General features: G+C 39.2%; 3 protein-coding genes across 10 annotated transcripts; 1 reads left to right on the plus strand and 2 right to left on the minus strand.

Annotated features, from left to right (window-relative positions):
- Positions 1 to 450: 450 nt before the first annotated feature.
- On the minus strand, positions 451 to 5378 carry LOC308397737 (uncharacterized protein). The gene is made up of 7 exons (XM_080883822.1): positions 3271 to 5378; positions 2555 to 2688; positions 2102 to 2252; positions 1609 to 1752; positions 1391 to 1495; positions 1012 to 1276; positions 451 to 662 (listed from the first exon to the last, which is right to left on the minus strand). The coding sequence occupies exons 1-7, from the start codon at positions 3324 to 3326 to the stop codon at positions 453 to 455; spliced, it is 1065 nt and encodes a 354-aa protein (XP_080739948.1). The 5' UTR covers positions 3327 to 5378; the 3' UTR covers positions 451 to 452.
- Positions 5379 to 5456: 78 nt separating this feature from the next.
- On the plus strand, positions 5457 to 18073 carry LOC308397740 (calcineurin B homologous protein 1-like). 7 transcript variants are annotated; one of them, XR_013971838.1, is made up of 3 exons: positions 5457 to 6358; positions 12321 to 12435; positions 14432 to 15486. XR_013971838.1 is itself a non-coding variant. In XM_080883825.1 (2 exons), the coding sequence occupies exon 2, from the start codon at positions 17207 to 17209 to the stop codon at positions 17816 to 17818; it is 612 nt and encodes a 203-aa protein (XP_080739951.1). In that variant the 5' UTR covers positions 5457 to 5608; positions 15570 to 17206; the 3' UTR covers positions 17819 to 18073. The 7 variants fall into 7 exon arrangements, 2 of the variants coding, with proteins under 2 accessions (XP_080739951.1, XP_080739952.1); XR_013971839.1 differs by having other exon boundaries at positions 5457 to 5608; XR_013971835.1 differs by lacking the exon at positions 12321 to 12435 and having other exon boundaries at positions 14432 to 15555.
- Positions 7349 to 12329, minus strand: LOC308397744 (uncharacterized protein). Of its 2 annotated transcripts, XM_080883832.1 has the most exons (4): positions 10278 to 12329; positions 9330 to 9401; positions 8647 to 8748; positions 7349 to 8473 (listed from the first exon to the last, which is right to left on the minus strand). In XM_080883832.1, the coding sequence occupies exons 2-4, from the start codon at positions 9360 to 9362 to the stop codon at positions 8168 to 8170; spliced, it is 441 nt and encodes a 146-aa protein (XP_080739958.1). In that variant the 5' UTR covers positions 9363 to 9401; positions 10278 to 12329; the 3' UTR covers positions 7349 to 8167. The 2 variants fall into 2 exon arrangements, with proteins under 2 accessions (XP_080739958.1, XP_080739959.1); XM_080883833.1 differs by having other exon boundaries at positions 9330 to 12329.
- Positions 18074 to 18426: the final 353 nt, after the last annotated feature.

Consider the following 18426-nt stretch of genomic DNA (forward strand, 5'->3'; position numbering starts at 1 on the left):
GTTCCTTTAATACACTTGACAGTGTAAAATACACAGTACAGGTGAGCATTTATTGCTTTTTGTCAGTTTATATTAAAAAGAGTTTAGAAAACAAAATCAGTTCACTGTACATTATAAATTACACAGTATGTTTATTTTATTCTCGCTACTGGAAAATTTATTTGCATTAAGATTTTATACTACTGTACCGTGTGCATTGTATTAAATCTGCTCAGAGTTGACATGTACTGTACATCCAAGAAATGAATATCAAATCACTTATTTTATTGTCACTTATTTTTATTATTATTAAAGTGACAGCTGTGTAAAACAAATCCTGTTTTATAGCCCCTCACTGTTTTGTTGAAAATGAAATTGGTTATGCTGTTTTGAGTCAGTATTAGCTACAAAGCCATAGATGTAGAAACTTAAAAAAGGGGTGTGAACATATTGCACCTGCTTACTTTGAAGAGTTAAGGTGTGGTATCAAACATAAGTTTGAGTGACTGAACAGTTTCACAGTAGGCATCCAAAGCTTGACTGAGTGAAACGTTGCTGTTTGGTAGCACAGCAAGCTCTCGTTCACTCAGTGCACGTGGGAGCTGAATCTCAGGAATGGTGATCTCATTTGATGGGCGGTGATTATGTGGTCCTGTCCAGTCCACACCATAATCCTCATCAACCTGAAAGACCATGCACATGTTTTAAATCTAAACTGAAGAGGTGTTTCCTGCAGCTGTTCCTAGATGGACTTATTGAGTCTGTCAGGGCCTATTCGAGTTTTTTAGGCATAATTATTCATTCACCCATTCTAGGTCAGGATTGGTTCTCTTCAGGTATAACAAATTTAACTTTGTTTAAAGTATTGCCATCTATACCTGACAGATGGAATAAAAGGAGAGAATGGCTTGAGAGACATTTTCACTTACAGGAGAAATATTTGGTACACCAACTCGAACAGTAGAACTCATCTCAACTACAGATAGTAGAGTTTTACATAGAAGAACAAATACGGATCAAATAGTCATGTACCTGTGACAAATCTTGTCCCTCCTTTCTGTGCAGCAACCAGAGTTGCAGAGGTGAATGGTTGTTTGCTGTTCTGAGTCCGTGCTGATTCCATGCTTCCTGGAATGACTGAAGATGATGTTGAATGTGATGCAAAAAGCATCTGTGCAGTGCAAACAAGTCAATTTCTTCACCAGGGTTGAGCAGTCCTTGAATCTCCAGCTGGGTGAAGATTGTGTAGAAAAGGTCAAGGACGTTTTCATATACATCCCTCCACAGGCGCTCAATGCTATAAGACACAGTGAAAACCAGTCAATTATGCTCAGAAACCATTTGTTTTATTACAATTGCATGTGTAAAAAAAAAAAAAAGTAAGACAGACAATCAATTTACTTGTCCATACCGCTGGTTGTGAACACTTCTGCCTGTAATGTGAGAGTTCCTGTTCTCCCCCATTGTCTGCACCATGAAATGTGCAACCTTCACATTTTCCCCTCCTTTGTCTGACCTGGAAAAAAAGTAGAGAAGTTTTGATCCGAGTCAGTGAGAGTAACAATCTGAATATAACTACTGTCCAATACAGAGTTTTTTGACATACTGTATTTGTTAAACACCTCTTACCGGACTCTTGATGGTATGCCATATTGTCTGATTGCTGACAAGAAACCATCAAAAACTGTTGTAGCTTTGTTGTTGGTGGCAGCTTTAAGGTAGACAATTAACCTAGAAAAACCATCTATCCCACCATGGACAACAAATCTCCATCTGACAAGGCAGAATTAAAAAAAAAACAAAACAAGAAAAAACATTGTCATGTCCCCAGTTACATACAAGCAAGACCAATATTTCAGTTCCATATAAAGTGACAACATGTTATAACAGGAATGTAAAAGAAATAATAGAAGGGAAACTTAAACACTTTACAGAAAGATCTGTAGTGCAAGGAATCACATGCATAATGTAAAGCCTCAGACATGACTATAGCAAATCCTGTAAATGGCCTTATATGACAGCATTTAAGATGACATTTACAAACTCAAGGCTTCATTTTACAATTTTATACATACATTCTGTTACTTCAATGGAATAGGGAAAAGGTGATGCAAGTACTGACCGAATTAGTTTATGATTTCCATCGATATGCCAAAGGTGATTTGGTGCTGGTACACTGTACTGACGACGCCTTGCAGTCTGAATAGATAACCGTCGCATCATGACCCCTTCTGGATTGACTCGTCTCATTGACTCGTTAATCAGTCGAAATCCTGATTAACAAACAGATCATGTCTTAGTACTACCAACTACAAAAAGACTGTATTGTAAACACTGTAATGCTTATGAGACAGATCTTCATTGCTTCAGGTAAGTATCCAGGTGCTGTACAGATTTACTAGGGAGAGAGAATCATGTACAAACTGGTTCAAACAGGAACATAACTGCATAACAGTGATGCGAACATGCCTAGTCATTTTTGATGCCTACATTATAATATCACATCATGGCTACACTGACACATGCTTTCTGGGCCAGAAACTGGTGTTTGTATATTCAAACAATATCAGCTTACTTTGAATGTGTATGCCTCTGGATCGTAGATGTCCCATCATCATTCTGCAGCCGGCATTTGGGTGATGACGCTGAATGTCCAGCACTTTTGCATCCAAGTCCTCATTCCCAATAGAAGAATACCTATCAGATTTTCTGCACATAATTTTTTTTTTTTAGTATAACAGCAAGTCTCAACAAAACGTTTTCCTGAAAGAACCAAGGACGTAAATGTATTCTTGTTTTTGCTTTACCGAAGACACCAGAGAAAGTATGATATTTAAAACGCTGCTGAAATAGACAAAACCATTTCAATAAACTTGCTATTTAACATCAACTTTGTTATGTGTTATCAGAGAACAATTAGCTGCAAACAGCAATGAAACATTCAACTATGTACTATTTAAAGCACTAATGACCCTGCTGTCTACCAAGATGTGATAAGTAAGTAGACTGTGGAAAGCTGGTGGGTCTACTCTGTGTAAAAGGTTCCTACAGGCTCCACTGCCCCCAGTCTCCGAGTTAACACACTCTAACAGCTAACACTGCGCCGGCTAAACGTGTCTCAACAACGAGATGGCGCCGATAGCTTTAGCCGTAGCTGCCCCGCTTATTTTAGACATTCACAATAAAAAAGTAAGCGATAATATTTCAATATCAAACGTCATAATTAAGGTCAACATCTAAATAATGCTGTGTACAGACTCACACAGGTGTTAAATTACAGCATAAACTTACCTTAGACCTTCCTCCGTCATTCTCCTCCTAATTGTGCTCGGAGACACAGAAAACATATCGGCAATTACCCCGATGGTTATCCCGGACAGCACGAAAGTCCCGAGTGCTGCAGCCGGGATTTCAAGACGTGGACGACCAACATTTGAAGACTGTTCTTCCTCGGCGTATTCCAAACGAACACGGTGCTGAATCGATCTTAAACTTTCGATTCTTAAACAATGCTGTCATCGATGCTAACATCTTGAAGAGCAATTATCATCCCAAGCATTTCAGAAACATCATCTAAACGACTCAAAACAGTATCTACAGGTAAATGATCCCTCTCTATCTGATCTGCTAAAATGAGCAGAATTGATTGAAGTTCACACCAGTCCGCCATCCTCCGTGACTTTTGACCTAGCACGTTTTTGCTACCTGTAGCAGCCGTCCGCGGAGCAGGTATCCAGGAAAACTAGTCGATAGTAAACGATCAGCCAATAGGCGCAAAGGTCAAGCCCACTCACACTGATTGACAGACAAAGTCATTCTGCTGAAAAGTCACATTATGAAATAAATAGGCCATTGGGAAAAACGGGATTTTGAAATAAAGACTGACTTTGAAAAAAGGACTTTTTGGATTAAAAACGGCTGGGAATAAATAAAATGCCTCAGGAATAATCTCTGTTATTGTGAAAAATAATGATCATGAAATAATATTTCACAATAATAAGTAAATTTATATAGCAGAATGCAATATATTTCACAATAATGACCTTTTTTTCAAAATGTGTTCAATTATTTCACAATATCATTCTCACATTACATATCTGTGTCTTATTTATTCACATAGTTATTTATTTCATCATGACTTATTTATTTATTTAATTTTGAACACTTTGGAGTTCCATATGTAACACGTACGTAATCCAATTCCACAACACGATGTGATGGGGGAATCAGCTGTGTTTTGCTGCCCATTTTATTTCGAATCTGGCGCGAACCGGTGAACCAGTTCCCGAATCAGTCACGTGGTACGGACTGCCCGCGAGGCCTCGAACGTCACTGCATACGTAATCAACGCAAGCCTCGATTCGCGCTCCAGAAAAACGCCCCCGCGATTACCCGACGCGCGATTCGAAGCTTCGACACACAGGACACATCACTACTTTTAACCGAACATAGCAGCCGTTTTAGCTCGGTTAGTGTTAGGTATTTTAGTACCATGGTAGCATTTACTGGATATTGTTTTATAGTGACATTATGCAGGAAAACTCTGTCATTCAATAAGGCCCCTTTGTTTTAGTTATTTTTCTCTTTGACCCAAGAATTGATGTGTGAGAATCACAGGCTGGTACAAGGTTGAAATACCACAGAGATCACTCCCTCAGCTACATTAGTTTCTTAATCTTTTAGACGCCTGTTGAAGGCCAAATGGTTTGTTTCAGATTTCACTAATGAAAGAACTCTTTGTTTTGTGCCTTGAAAATATGTCGCTGAGATAATCACAATTGTAGCTGAACTGATACACTACACAAAGGATGCTTCTTCACCCAAGGGCAGGAAGACGCTCCCTTATCTTGGTCTGTACTGGTTTAAACTGATAATCTGCTGTCTCATGAATTTTACCCTCTATATAAACTGTTGTACTTGTGAATAAAGTTGAGTCACTTTGGGAAGACAATCTAAAGCAGTCTCTGTTTTCTTGTTCTCCCAAGCTGCTCCCGAGCTCGTACTAACACGCTGAATGGCATGCTTGAATATTACTTGAGAATATATTTCAACATTATGCACTCCACACTGTATATAAATGCCACTTGTTTTGCACATATTCAACTCTGTATATTTTATATATTTTATTATTATTATTATTATTATTATTTTATTTTATTTTTTTACTATTTAATTTGTAAAAATGTGTATACACACACACACACACACACACACACACACACACACACACACACACACACACGTAGGAAAATATTTAGTATACACATCCAGAAATGCATACACTATTATATATTGTACATATATTTATTAGTTTCAGGTTGGCCATTCTTGTATTTTGCTCGTTTGTGTTGTTGTGTTTGCACATCTCTGTTGCTTGTGGGGCTCGCACACAAGAATTTCACTCGCATGTGCTGTGCCAGTGTGCCTGCACATGTGATGTGACAATAAAAAGTGATTTGATTTGATTTGATATTTGACTGTGTTACAGACTAAGGGACATTCTCTGCTGATAGGTGAAGGTACATTCTCTGCTGATAGACGTCCACGCCTCGAAGGAAGTCGATCCACGGATTAGGCCCTGGAAACCGTTTCCTTCAATTTTGGTGTCAGAAGTGGGATCCTGACGAAGGTAGGCACTCGTCTTTTATTTTATAAGACTGTGTTATGCCTTTCTCAGTGATCCACATAGAAACGGGATACGCTGACGAGGCCTTCTTCAGTGGCCCACATAGTAACAAGTGGGATACGCTGAGGAGCCTTCGTTAGTGGCCCACATAGAAACACAGGAAGTTGCCTGTTGTTTTGTAAATAAAAGCAGAAAGGACACAGGAAGTTGCCTGCTGTCATAAACTAAGAAGTTGCTCACCAGCAGAAAGGACACAGGAAGTTGCCTGCTGTCATAAACTAAGAAGTTGCTCACCAGCAGAAAGGACACAGGAAGTTGCCTGGGGTCATAAAACGAGAAGTTGCTCACTAAAAAGATAAAATTGCTAGCAAAAAAATCAAGTAACCTCAGGTGTGCCACAGCAAAAATAAAAACTAACTTAAATCCTTCAAAGCGTCTAAACCCCTCTGGAAATCACTGACCATGGGTCAGAATAATTCAAAGACCTTAGACGGGTCCGATAAAAACTCAAAATTAACTGTAAAACCGAAAAAAAATAAAATATAAAATCACAAATAGCGGCTCAGTACGACTCCCACTTCCGGTTACGTTTAACCCACGCTCGCGAATCAATGAAGACTTCCATGATTACGTATCCAGAACATGCGGAAGTGCTTACGTGACTGATTTCGTCTCGAACTTAAGAACTGTAAGTTTAATGCATCCTAATGTATTTCCGGAGCCCTATCCCGAACGATTATCGCCAGAAAACAGGTCAGTAGAAATGTTAAATACTATTTGTGATAAGGAAAGTAGGCTGATTAAAAAGTCCTGTAAAAAATATATGATAGAATGTCGTGATGTGACCAATCGCATGCTACCACTATGGAAAAAAGGACCCGAGCCAGACGTAAATGCTTTAAATCAAGCCAGTGTAGGCTCTAGTAAATCCACTGCAGAAAAAACTAGCCTTATATGCCCATCCGTTCAACCTACGGCTCCGCCGCCTTATGATGAAAAGACAGAATTAATAGCTGCTGCGGCGGCTGCACGTCATCAGCGCGTATATCCTGATATAACAGCAGAATCCCAAAAGAGTGAGGAAGGCACTGAAATGACACCTAAATCAGAAGAAGATGACTGGTTTAACCTAGATCAAAGACAGGAACGAGAATACACTGAACGAGAAAGAGAGTTACAGGAACATAAAAAGCAAACAAAACAGTTAATGACAGAGTGTGAGGAAATCATGAAAGATCCTTTAACTGAACGTACACTGTAAAAACTGTGACTAGAGGTTACTTAAAAAAGTTATGGCAACAAAGTGACACTTGAAATAATTAAGTAGATTTTAATTTCAAAAGATTTATGTAAAATGTAGAGAAAATGTTAATTAAATTCAAATAGAAAACAAAAGTAGATATTAATAGAATTAAACTGTAAATATGTGTTGGATTTAGGGTCAAAATCTCAAACTGAAGGTTGAAATTGCCCAACTTTACCAAAAAAAATAATTGATATGAAATAAGTCTCTGAGAAAAATTACTTTGAATTTACTAACTATCTGGCAAAGGTTTAGTAAAAACTTCCTAAAATATCCATTACAAAGAAATGAAATCTTCTTGTTTTTTCAGTAAAACTCAAATTGGATTCAATAATTTTCCAAATAAACCTTAAAAATAATGACTGAATAATAAGAGAAAATGAAATGAATTTTACTTATTTTCTGAGTAAAATGAATCAATTTCACAAAGAAAACATCAAAACAGTAATTTGTTTTATTGTGGAAAATAAAACACAGTAATTTATAATATAACATTTTTCTGCTCGTATACACTGAATTCTCATCAACAATCTCCTGATCTCCTAAATACATTCCTCTGCTGTAAATTTGTTTTAGTGTCATAAACAGTTTATCACACAGCTTTGTGTACAGAGCAACAGCAACATAAACTGCATGAATGTAAACCAGTTTTGTAAAAAAGAAATTAATCTTTAGACTGTAATATCAACATGAACCTGAAATTTGAATATCCTTTACCGTTTCCTTTATCTCTGTTACTTATTTATGATTGACAAACAAAAACTTTAGTTTGTCAATCTTTTGTTAAATTGAATCACTCAATATAACTGTAGAACAAAGGTTTTTCACTCATGTACATGGAATATCAATAATGTAAATCAACCTTTTATCCCAATTTGGATGTTTAACCTGAGAAAATCTAAGACACATGTAAGAGGAAGTAACATTTCTACAGCTACAGGACTGCACTTCTGTTAAATTTTAAAGTTGTTTTAAACCAATGTTTTATAGTAACATACACTATAAACAAAGAAAAGCTTCACTAGTGATTCCTCCAATTTGCTGCCTTTCAAACAGAATATTCCTAAGAAACTTGTAGGTAATAAAAAACAAAATTAAAATGAAGAGCACAAATACAGCCTGACACATTGCAGGTCATTTGGGTAAGATATGAATAAGATGAAATTAACTTAAAAACTGAAAAGATAGCTACATCTAACAAAGACAAACCAAAGGTTTTCAGTGAGCTTACTTCCCTTTCATTCTTTCAGAGTCCTCGTTTAAGCCAATAACTTGTTCTTGAGGCTGTTCACTTTTGGTGAGAGCTTAGCACAATCCAGTTCAAGGAAAAGTTTCTGGAATACTTCCAAGGTGTATTTTAGCTCTTTGGGATAGGCAAGATCGACTGCATATGTCAATCCAACCAGCATTGCGCATGCTCTTGGAAAATTGCCCAGAGCAGGCATAACTCTCACACCCTCCAGCACAATGCCAATGTCATCCTCCTCAGATCCAACAGCCTTGATTTTGTAGATTTTCATCCTCTGTTCAGAAAGATCTTGTGACACACCATCCTCATCAGCATCCTGAAACAACAAACACATGGGTTTTCTGACTGTAGTTGCACACATGAAATATTTCCTGGACACATCCTGTAGCTGCATGACAAATAAAACATGATAATGCCTCAAATTATTTGAAACTTGACAAACACATATGAATAACAAAAACAGAATAATGTTTCTACTTCAACACTTACACTGTACTCTTTGATCAGTTGATCAATGGACTCCCCAAGGTACACCATCAAGCACTGAATAACCAGATTTCTGGTTATGTTATTGCTAGGATTGCTTGGTGACTGAAAATGAGCAAGAATTCCAAAAATTACCATCAGATAAGTGACCATTTATTAAGACAAAACTGTGAGAATTGGCAGTATTAAAAAAAACTGTTAAATATCAAATTATCATCACATGGAGCATTATGTGCGATAATTAGCTGATGTTAATGCACATGCCTGGGTGCTGACAGTCAACACAAAGGTATTGTCAACATGCTTGACAGGTTCAATCTTTAAATGTGTCGTTTTAGTAAATTACATTAATTTAGTCATTTAGTTTTTTTTTATCTAATTTAGTTTATGTTCGTCAGAAAGGGTTTTTCCTTCTTGGGACAAAACAAAAACCCAGCAATACCTGTACTTGTGTTTTTTTGTTTGTTTTTTGTTTGTTTTTTTTACTAAGAATAGACATGTATTTAAAATACAATTAAAACATGAAACCCATAATTGTGTTGTTAATTATATCAGTGACGTCCTGGCGTCCTCTTGCACTGACAAAAACATGCAAACAAATTAGTGGAGCTGTGCACCATGCAAATGAAATTTGACAAAAAAATTCTTTAAATAAAATTCCAAGCTGAAATGTCTGTGGAAAATACCTTGGCTATGATAGCCTGCAACTTCAATCCCATGCTGATCAGGTGAATTTAAGTTGAGGGATCTTCCATTACCTGAAAGGAAAGCAACATTATCATTTTTGACGTTTAGTCAGCTGTGTAAAAACCAAGGAGGAACCCACCCGGGGGATTAATAAAGTTTTATTTTATCTAATCTAATCTAATAACTTTAATCTCAGCCAAACCGATTTACTCACGAACAAATAAAACACTGAAAAAAACCAAACAATAACATTTTTAGGTTGTCTAAGTGACTTATACATTACGTTTAAACTGAGTAGCGAAACCCCGCGGTGATCTGAAAATGATGTGCCGGGAGTTGTGCCGTTCTCAGCGGCTTCAGTGACCCTCGAGCTCCCGGCTTGCTATCGAGCTGGTGGGTAGCAGATGCTCCGAAAACGTCGAAGCACTTTTGCAAACATGCGATATCTTGATAAACCGAGCAGATATTTGATGTTTACACAGCTACTTTCGCGCCTGAAAATATGTTAAAAGTTTATTTTGTGACCCAGAAAGATTACTAAGAGTAATTTTAAAACTTAGTAGCGGCCGCCATTATTGGAAACTGGAGTTCGAAAAACTGACTGTGGCTGACAAAATCACTCACAACTGACCGCAAAACCTTTTCATGAACTTTTAAACGTGGATGAAAGACGTTAAAACTCATCGGAATATACCGTTGATATTTTTTAATACGGTAAAACATGTGGTTAGTTAAAGCTGTTCAGTAACACAGTCGTGAAGGCTTGGAAAGTGACCTTGTGCTAGCAGTCCACTAACTGCCATTTGTGTAAAAATACGATACTATCATTACAGTGATGATTATTAATAAAATTTCGACGTATCATACTGTTTAAAACCTTTACTCAAAACCGATATACGTTATTGTTTAAACCGTGTCTTATATTTGAACAAATTAAGAAGTCTTACCTCTGACAAAATGGAGACGTCCACTCATGAAGCGCGTGTGTCCTGCACGTGGCACAAAGGATTATGGGCGGAAGTGTACAATGATTAAAATGAAAATGCTTTCATCAGTTAAATCTATTAGATTTCTTAAATTTTTTTAGTACTCAAACATTTTTTTTTAAATCTACTCAACAAACCATTGCTGAATTTACCCCAAACAAAACTGTGTAAATTTAAATAACTGAACATCTCAAAATTGTTGAATTTTGCTTAGATTTGATTAAAACTACTCATACACGTTTTTACTGAGTAATAATTACTATTACTCTCCTATTAGATTCTAATTAACCCCAATCACAGTTTTTACAGTGTACGGAAGCTGAACTGCAGCAAGCAGTTTCCGTCATAGATAATCATGTTCAGCGCCACACTAGAGTAGCAAATGGTTTAACTGTGCCAAAAGCAATAACTAACACCAGAAATTTAATAAGGAACTACTTAAAGCAGAAAAAAGAGGAAAAAACTCAAGAGGGCCCCCACAAAAACACCCGTTATAAAGAAAAGCAGGGATCACAATTTAATGACGTCAGCCCCTCCCTTCCGTTCATGATAATAGGGGACATGTGTTGCATTCAACCCCCTAAAATTTCAGAGTTAGCAGCAACCATTAAAGAACTTCCCGATCCTCTACAAAATCCTACAGCCTTTGTTTCTGCATTACAGAGAAGTACCAGATACCACCACTTGGGTGGGCCTGATTATAGATATATATTATGTCAACGAATTCCAGGTGTGACTGAATCTCAGCTTATTGAAGAAGTAGAGGAACTAGACCCTAAAAATGACCAAGCAGCCAACACCACCTCGTTTTTGTGGATAAACGATGACAAAATCACAGCCTTTTTTCAAAATCTAAAGAAATTTCTGCTCACAATGTCTAGAGATAAAATTGATTTAAATGCAGTAACCATGTGTAAGCAAAAGCCAGATGAATCCATTCTAGTTTTTATGAAACGTTTCACACACTGCTGGACTAATGAGGCATGCATGCCTGAAGGAGGAAATGATCAGATTTTCATAACAACATTCTTAAACAATATTCATCCAGAATGTTCACAACTATTGAAGCTGACTGCCACTGATAATCTCTATGACATGAAAATAAAGAACTTTATCACACTTGTCAAAACAAAAGCTGGTGCAGATCTTTTCCCCAACAGCACGAAGGCTAAAAGTGTTAAGATTATGTTGAATTTTGATGTTGAAGGCTCAGAGGAAAGTGAGAAAATGATGTATGCAGGGGCCCCGCCCCCTCAACAAGCGCAGCAGGGAGATTTCAGAAGGAGAGATAGGAGTGGAGACGTATGTTTTTACTGTGGAAAAATAGGACACTGGAGGAGGGAATGCAAATCAGCAGCACATAGGTCTCAACCACAAAACACAGGACCAGCTCCTGCCACTAGGCGTCAGCAGAGCTCTTACAGACAAGGTAACTGGCAACGCAGACAGGAATCACATCAAAATAATGGCCCCTTTGCACTTAGGGAGCAACCTTATAATCCACATTTTAATCCCCATCCATATGATAACGAAAGACTGGACCAACCATAGGGAGGCCCAGGTGAAGATGAGGGACAGTGTGAAGCACTACACACGATGCTGCATTTGCAATTGTCCCGTAACACAGAAAGCTTGCCCATGTTAGATATAGAAATAGGTGAAAAGATTTATTCCTTTTTAGTTGACAGTGGAGCCACTAAAAGTTCACTGTCTGGAAAATTCTATAGTGGGCCTGTTTCCTCTGTGTGCATCAACACCATGGGAATAAACGGAACTCTAGTGCAATGCCCCAAAACTCATTCTCTAAAGACACGCTGGGGCCCAAAACCAGACGAAATTACATATCATCCATTCATAATTATTCCAAACTCGCCTGTGAATCTATTAGGCAGAGATTTAATGGCAAAAATGAACTTGTGTATTTCATTTAACACAAAGGGTGAAATGTTTGCAGATACTGATAACAGCTATGTTTTCTCTGCCCTATGCACCGACACCATGGAGAAGGAACAGCCTCTGTGTCAGCTGGACGCCTCAGCGGAGAATGAACTCAATATCCATCTGACTGGTATCCCACGTCACACTCTGTGTCAAAAACATGTGCAAACACCGTTACCAGGTAGCCCCATGCCTGGAAGCCACATATTTGTTTCTCTCACACTGTTCAACAACATGATAACTGCACACACCAGTGAAGGCCGAACAGTGGTTTTGTCACATAACTCAGACATAGGCTATGACATTACTGCACCATGTCGACACACAGATCTAACCTACCCCATACACTGTACTATCTCTGCTGTCACATTGCCAGCTGAATATCAAAACATGACATTATGGTCAAGAGGTGAGAATGATGTAGGATTTATTGACTGTACACCTTATCATGCTCAGCTGAAAAACAACAAGCCGGTATATGTCAAGCAATATCCCATTTCCACTGAAAAAGCCGCAGCCTTAGACATCATCATAGGAGATTTATTGACAGTTGGAGTAATAAAGCCCACAGTATCTCCATATAACACTCCTGTCAATCCTGTGCCAAAGCCTAACAAACCTGGCGTATGGCGTTTCACACAAGACTTAAGGCAAATTAATGCAGTCATTATGCCTCTACCTCCTCTTGTCCCAGATGTTCCCAGCATACTGACATCTATTCCAGCAACAGCCACACATTTTACTGTGGTGGATTTGTGCTCCGCCTTTTTCTCAGTACCTGTGCATGAGGACACACAGCCGATATTTGCTTTTACACATAGAGATAAGCAGTACACATGGACTCGCTTACCCCAAGGCATGGTAGACAGCCCTGCGGCTTTCTCAATGGTGGTACGTGCTACCCTGGACGGCTTCATTCCTCCAGAGGGCTGTACTCTGATCCAGTATGTAGATGATCTCCTCCTCTGTGCTGAAAGTGAAAAACTATGTCAAACTGCCACACACATGCTACTCTAGCACCTCCAACAGACTGGCCACAAAGCATCAGCAAAGAAAATGCAGTACTGTCAGACTTCTGTTCAATATTTGGGATTTACACTGTCTCACGGACAACGTTCCATGACTACAGACAGGGTCAAAGCTGTGACCTCTGTCCCTAAGCCCACTACACAGAAGGAAATGCTGTCTTTCCTAGGCATGGTGAACTATTGCAGACAGTGGATACCAGACTGTTCTTTTCATGACCACATTCTGCGTGAATGCTGCAAAAAAGACAAGCCTCCTCGAATACTGTGGTCCACAGAAATGACTGCCTCTTTCAATGCATTACAGGGAGCGCTGACCTCCGCCCCTTGTTTGGGTCTGCCTGACTACCACTTACCGTTCCACCTGTACGTCACAGAGAACGGCACAACCTGTGCAGGTGTATTGGCCCAAGAGCATGGCTGTGGCTACCGTCCAGTAGCCTTCTACTCAAAGGTGCTGCCAGCAGTAGTTCAGGGGATGCCGGCCTGCCTGAGAGCAGTAGCAGCTTGCTCTATCATGATAAGGGACTGCGAGAAGCTCACACTCTCACATGACACTATTCTACACACCAATCACCAGGTCACGACCATTCTAGCAAACATAACTACACAACACATGACCGCACAACGTCGCTCAGGTTATGAAGCTACACTGACTTCAACAGCAAATCTCACTATAAAAGCAAGCAGCACACCCAATTCGCCAGCACACTTACTCATTCGTATGCTGTGTTCCTCTGACCGACAGGATGGTTCAGACGACCCTGACGATCATGATTGTATGACACGTATACAGGAATCCACAGCACCACGCCCAGACTTAGAGCAGACACCAATCCCAGACTCAGTCATTGTTTATGTGGACGGGTCCTGTTCAAAACCAAATGACAACTCATTTCTTTGTGGCTATTCGGTGGTGACATTGCCTGACATCATACTAGAGGCTCACTCATTACCATTTCACTCAGCACAAAAAGCAGAGCTCATGGCTTTAATACGCGCCTGTGAGCTCCATGTGGATAAGCGGGTAACAATTTACACTGATAGCCGTTATGCATTCGGTGTGGTGCATGACTTTGGCACATTGTGGAGACAAAGAGGATTTAGATCTGCTGATGGAAAATCGATCGCTAATTCTGACCTTGTTCAAAGACTTTTGCAGGCTATACAGCTGCCATCGGCAATTGCAGTTGTTAAAACGAAGGGGCACAGCACGGCTGACACAGACGAAGCAGTGGGAAATGCTCTTGCAGACGTAACCGCGAAAGCAGCTGCTGCCTCACAGCAACCACCCAGAAAGGAAGTATTATCTTTGCCTTTACAGCTGCCACTTGTCACGCTCCCAGACTATTTAGAAACAAATGTTGACCTAAAATTCATACAAGAGCAAGCCTCTGCCTTAGATTACACTTACTGGGAAAGTAATGATTGTACCTTAGATAACAGAGACGGCTTATACAAAAACCTTGAGGGTTTGATTGCCCTCCCATCTTCACTACTGCCAATCCTTGTCCGCCATTTTCACGGTGTGAGTCATGTCGGACAAAGAGGGGTAATAGGAGCAATAAAATCAAGATTTGTAATCGAGAAAACATCACACGCAGTAAAACGCATATTAGCAACCTGTCTAACATGTGCACGAACTAATGTAGGAAAACCAAAAGCAAAACATCAGCATTTACCACAACCAGATTTCCCATTTCATACATTACAAATTGATTTTACACACATGCCAGCACAAGGAAGCATCAAGTACTTACTGGTAATAGTGGACCAATTTAGTAAATGGGTAGAAGCTTATCCAACATCAAAAGAAACTGCAGAAGTAGTCTGTCAAAAGTTGTGCAATGAAATAATACCCAGATTTGGAATACCTCACCAAATTAACAGTGATAGAGGACCTTCATTTACATCAGAAGTAATTCAAAAGTGTGCTAAAACTCTAGCAATAGACTGGAAATATCATGTACCATACCATCCTCAGAGTTCAGGAGTTGTAGAAAGAATGAATAGGACCATAAAAAATCGCCTGACTAAAGCAATGATAGAAACAGGAATGACCTGGATCAAACTACTTCCTCAAATCCTCTGCGAGATTAGAATGACTCCATCCGCAGCAACCAAATTATCTCCATTTGAAATAATCATGGGAAGACCGTTTCCAACACCATGGTCAGCCTCCAGAGGGGCACTGCTATTGGAAGGGGACATAGACACTGCATTGTCTGACTATGTTCATAACCTGGTAGAAACACTGAATAATAACTATCAGAAAGTTTGTCTCTCTCAGCCTCTCCCTTCCATAGATCCAACCCATCCGTGGAAACCAGGAGATGCGGTGTTGGTAAAGTCGCTAAAACCAAGGGCACTCGGGGAGGCCGCGTGTTCCAGCCCCCAGACTGTACTTGCAGTGACGAGAACCAGCATCCTAACAGACGGACAACCTCAGTGGATTCATGCCAGCAGGGTTAAGACCAGCCCCACCAAACCACCTAAGGCGTCGGATCAAGTAGATGACGACTCAGGCGAGCCAACGCCCGGATCCAATCCACCTACACACACACAATCACTGATTAACACACAACGCCTGAAAGAACAACAACAAGGTACTCGAACATCCAGCAGGAACAGAAAGCCTAGAGTACCACACAATGTCTAACCTGATAAAGATAGACTCGTTTCATCCTGATAATGGAGAAAATGAAATGCCCATTGTCATCACACGACGCTTATACGGTGTCTCTCGAACCTGGGACCAGGCCAGGAGACGACTAAAGAACTGTCTTTTTTATATATTTAGGTTATTAATCATATCTACTGCATTAACCTTAGGATTTTTATTTACTATTTCGTATTGTAAAGTGCAACCCTGTTCACATTTCTGCAAGCCACATTCTCAATGATAACCCATATAGCTACTAGTACAGCTACTTCAATGTATTTGCAATTAGCACAAATTGATCCTGAGGATGTGCCAGATGTTACCAATGATGTTCCTGATGTGTATATTGAACATTAGGTTGTGAACTATTACATTTTATGATTTGCTTTTTATATTATGTTATTACATTTGTGATTTTTCCTTTCTATTTGAGTTATTATTTTTAAAAACAATAAAAGAGGGGAACTGTTAGGTATTTTAGTACCATGGTAGCATTTACTGGATATTGTTTTATAGTGACATTATGCAGGAAAACTCTGTCATTCAATAAGGCCCCTTTGTTTTAGTTATTTTTCTCTTTGACCCAAGAATTGATGTGTGAGAATCACAGGCTGGTACAAGGTTGAAATACCACAGAGATCACTCCCTCAGCTACATTAGTTTCTTAATCTTTTAGACGCCTGTTGAAGGCCAAATGGTTTGTTTCAGTTTTCACTAATGAAAGAACTCTTTGTTTTGTGCCTTGAAAATATGTCGCTGAGATAATCACAATTGTAGCTGAACTAATAAACTACACAAAGGATGCTTCTTCACCCAAGGGCAGGAAGACGCTCCCTTATCTTGGTCTGTACTGGTTTAAACTGATAATCTGCTGTCTCATGAATTTTACCCTCTATATAAACTGTTGTACTTGTGAATAAAGTTGAGTCACTTTGGGAAGACAACCTGAAGCAGTCTCTGTTTTCTTGTTCTCCCAAGCTGCTCCCGAGCTCGTACTAACACGCTGAATGGCATGCTTGAATATTACTTGAGAATATATTTGACTGTGTTACAGACTAAGGGACATTCTCTGCTGATAGGTGAAGGTACATTCTCTGCTGATAGACGTCCACGCCTCGAAGGAAGTCGATCCACGGATTAGGCCCTGGAAACCGTTTCCTTCAGTTAGTTAGCTTTTTTGCTAACTTTAATAGAGACACTTGGAGAGCTTGCGCAAGACGCCTTAGCGAATCATCTCAATTGTAAAGTTCCGTTAACATCTCACCATGGGATCCATAGTGTCCAGATTACTCAGCAGATTACTCAGAGAAGAGGAAATTGAGGACATTGAAGAAATTAAGAAGGAAACTGGCTTTTCCCACAGGAAGATCACTCACCTGTACAGACGTTTCACCAGCCTGGATAAAGGGGGAAACGGCACCCTCAGTCGAGATGATTTCCATAGAATCCCCGAGTTGGCCATCAACCCTCTGGGAGATATAATCACCAACGGATTCTTTCCTGAGGGAGAGGACCAGGTAAATTTCCGGGGCTTCGTGCGGACCCTGGCTCACTTCAGACCAATCGACCAAGACAACGAGAAGAACAAGAACCCCTCAGCTACAGAGCCCCTGAACAGCAGAACAAACAAGCTGCTTTTTGCTTTCCGTCTATATGACCTGGACAGAGATGGCAAGATCTCCCGAGATGAGCTCCTGCAGGTCTTGCGGATGATTGTTGGAGTCAACGTTTCAGATGAAGAACTCGGCAGCATTGCTGATAGTACCATCCAGGAGGCTGACACAAACGGAGATGGCTACATTTCCTTCAATGAGTTTATTAAGGTCATGAAAAACGTGGATGTGGAACAGATGATGAGCAGCTGGTTCCTGCGATAAAGTTTCATTATTGTTATCATTTTTTTTTTTGTAATTTGTTTGTGATAAAGTTGTATGAAAGAGTTAGGATAGAAAGTGTTACACAAGTTATTTGAATGTTGCTATTTAAACTATTTTGTACATTTTGTAAAGCATCTCGTACCTCTGCTTTATTGCTGTTGATGCCAAAGAAACACATCAATACATACATCTACATTCAATGCTGGCATTTACAACTTTTAAGGTGATTTTAGACCTTGTGATTATGTTTGTTTGTTTGTTCACCTAAATGAAAAAAGAAGATTCAGTGGCCCTTTCACTAATAAATTGTCTGTATAAATTGTCTGTCAGTTAAAACTTTAAGTTGTTAAAATAAACAAATAATGTGAAGTTACTTTCAAAATTTTATCATAATCATTAAAATCTCTCCTCCTTTCTTACCTGATGAATGAGGGCTGAAGGTAAAAAGCTGCTCTTTGCCATCTTCTGTTGTTACGTTACACTTAAAGTCAGAGTTAGATATGTGACTGTATAAAGAATTTACAAAAGTCACAGTAGCAGAGCAGGACGACTGTAATGTTTTTATGTTTGAGTAATCTCTATTCAGACCTTCACTGTAATGAATCCAC

The sequence above is a fragment of the Rhamphochromis sp. 'chilingali' genome (genome assembly GCF_963969265.1).
Source record: "Rhamphochromis sp. 'chilingali' genome assembly, chromosome: 5".
In the NCBI taxonomy this organism is placed as follows: Eukaryota; Metazoa; Chordata; class Actinopteri; order Cichliformes; family Cichlidae; genus Rhamphochromis; species Rhamphochromis sp. 'chilingali'.

Excerpts from the sequence above, each read along its gene's own strand:
- LOC308397737 (XM_080883822.1), bottom strand. The coding sequence starts at position 3,326 with ATGTTTTCTGTGTCTCCGAGCACAATTAGGAGGAGAATGACGGAGGAA. Across the intron at positions 1,753-2,101 it reads GGAAATCATAAACTAATTCG|ATGGAGATTTGTTGTCCATG; the intron begins GTCAGTACTTGC and ends CTGCCTTGTCAG. Across the intron at positions 1,496-1,608 it reads GGCATACCATCAAGAGTCCG|GTCAGACAAAGGAGGGGAAA; the intron begins GTAAGAGGTGTT and ends CTTTTTTTCCAG.
- LOC308397744 (XM_080883832.1), bottom strand. The coding sequence starts at position 9,362 with ATGGGATTGAAGTTGCAGGCTATCATAGCCAAG. Across the intron at positions 8,749-9,329 it reads TGCAGGCTATCATAGCCAAG|TCACCAAGCAATCCTAGCAA; the intron begins GTATTTTCCACA and ends GCTCATTTTCAG. Across the intron at positions 8,474-8,646 it reads AACTGATCAAAGAGTACAGT|GATGCTGATGAGGATGGTGT; the intron begins GTAAGTGTTGAA and ends TTGTTGTTTCAG.
- LOC308397740 (XM_080883825.1), top strand. The coding sequence starts at position 17,207 with ATGGGATCCATAGTGTCCAGATTACTCAGCAGATTACTCAGAGAAGAG.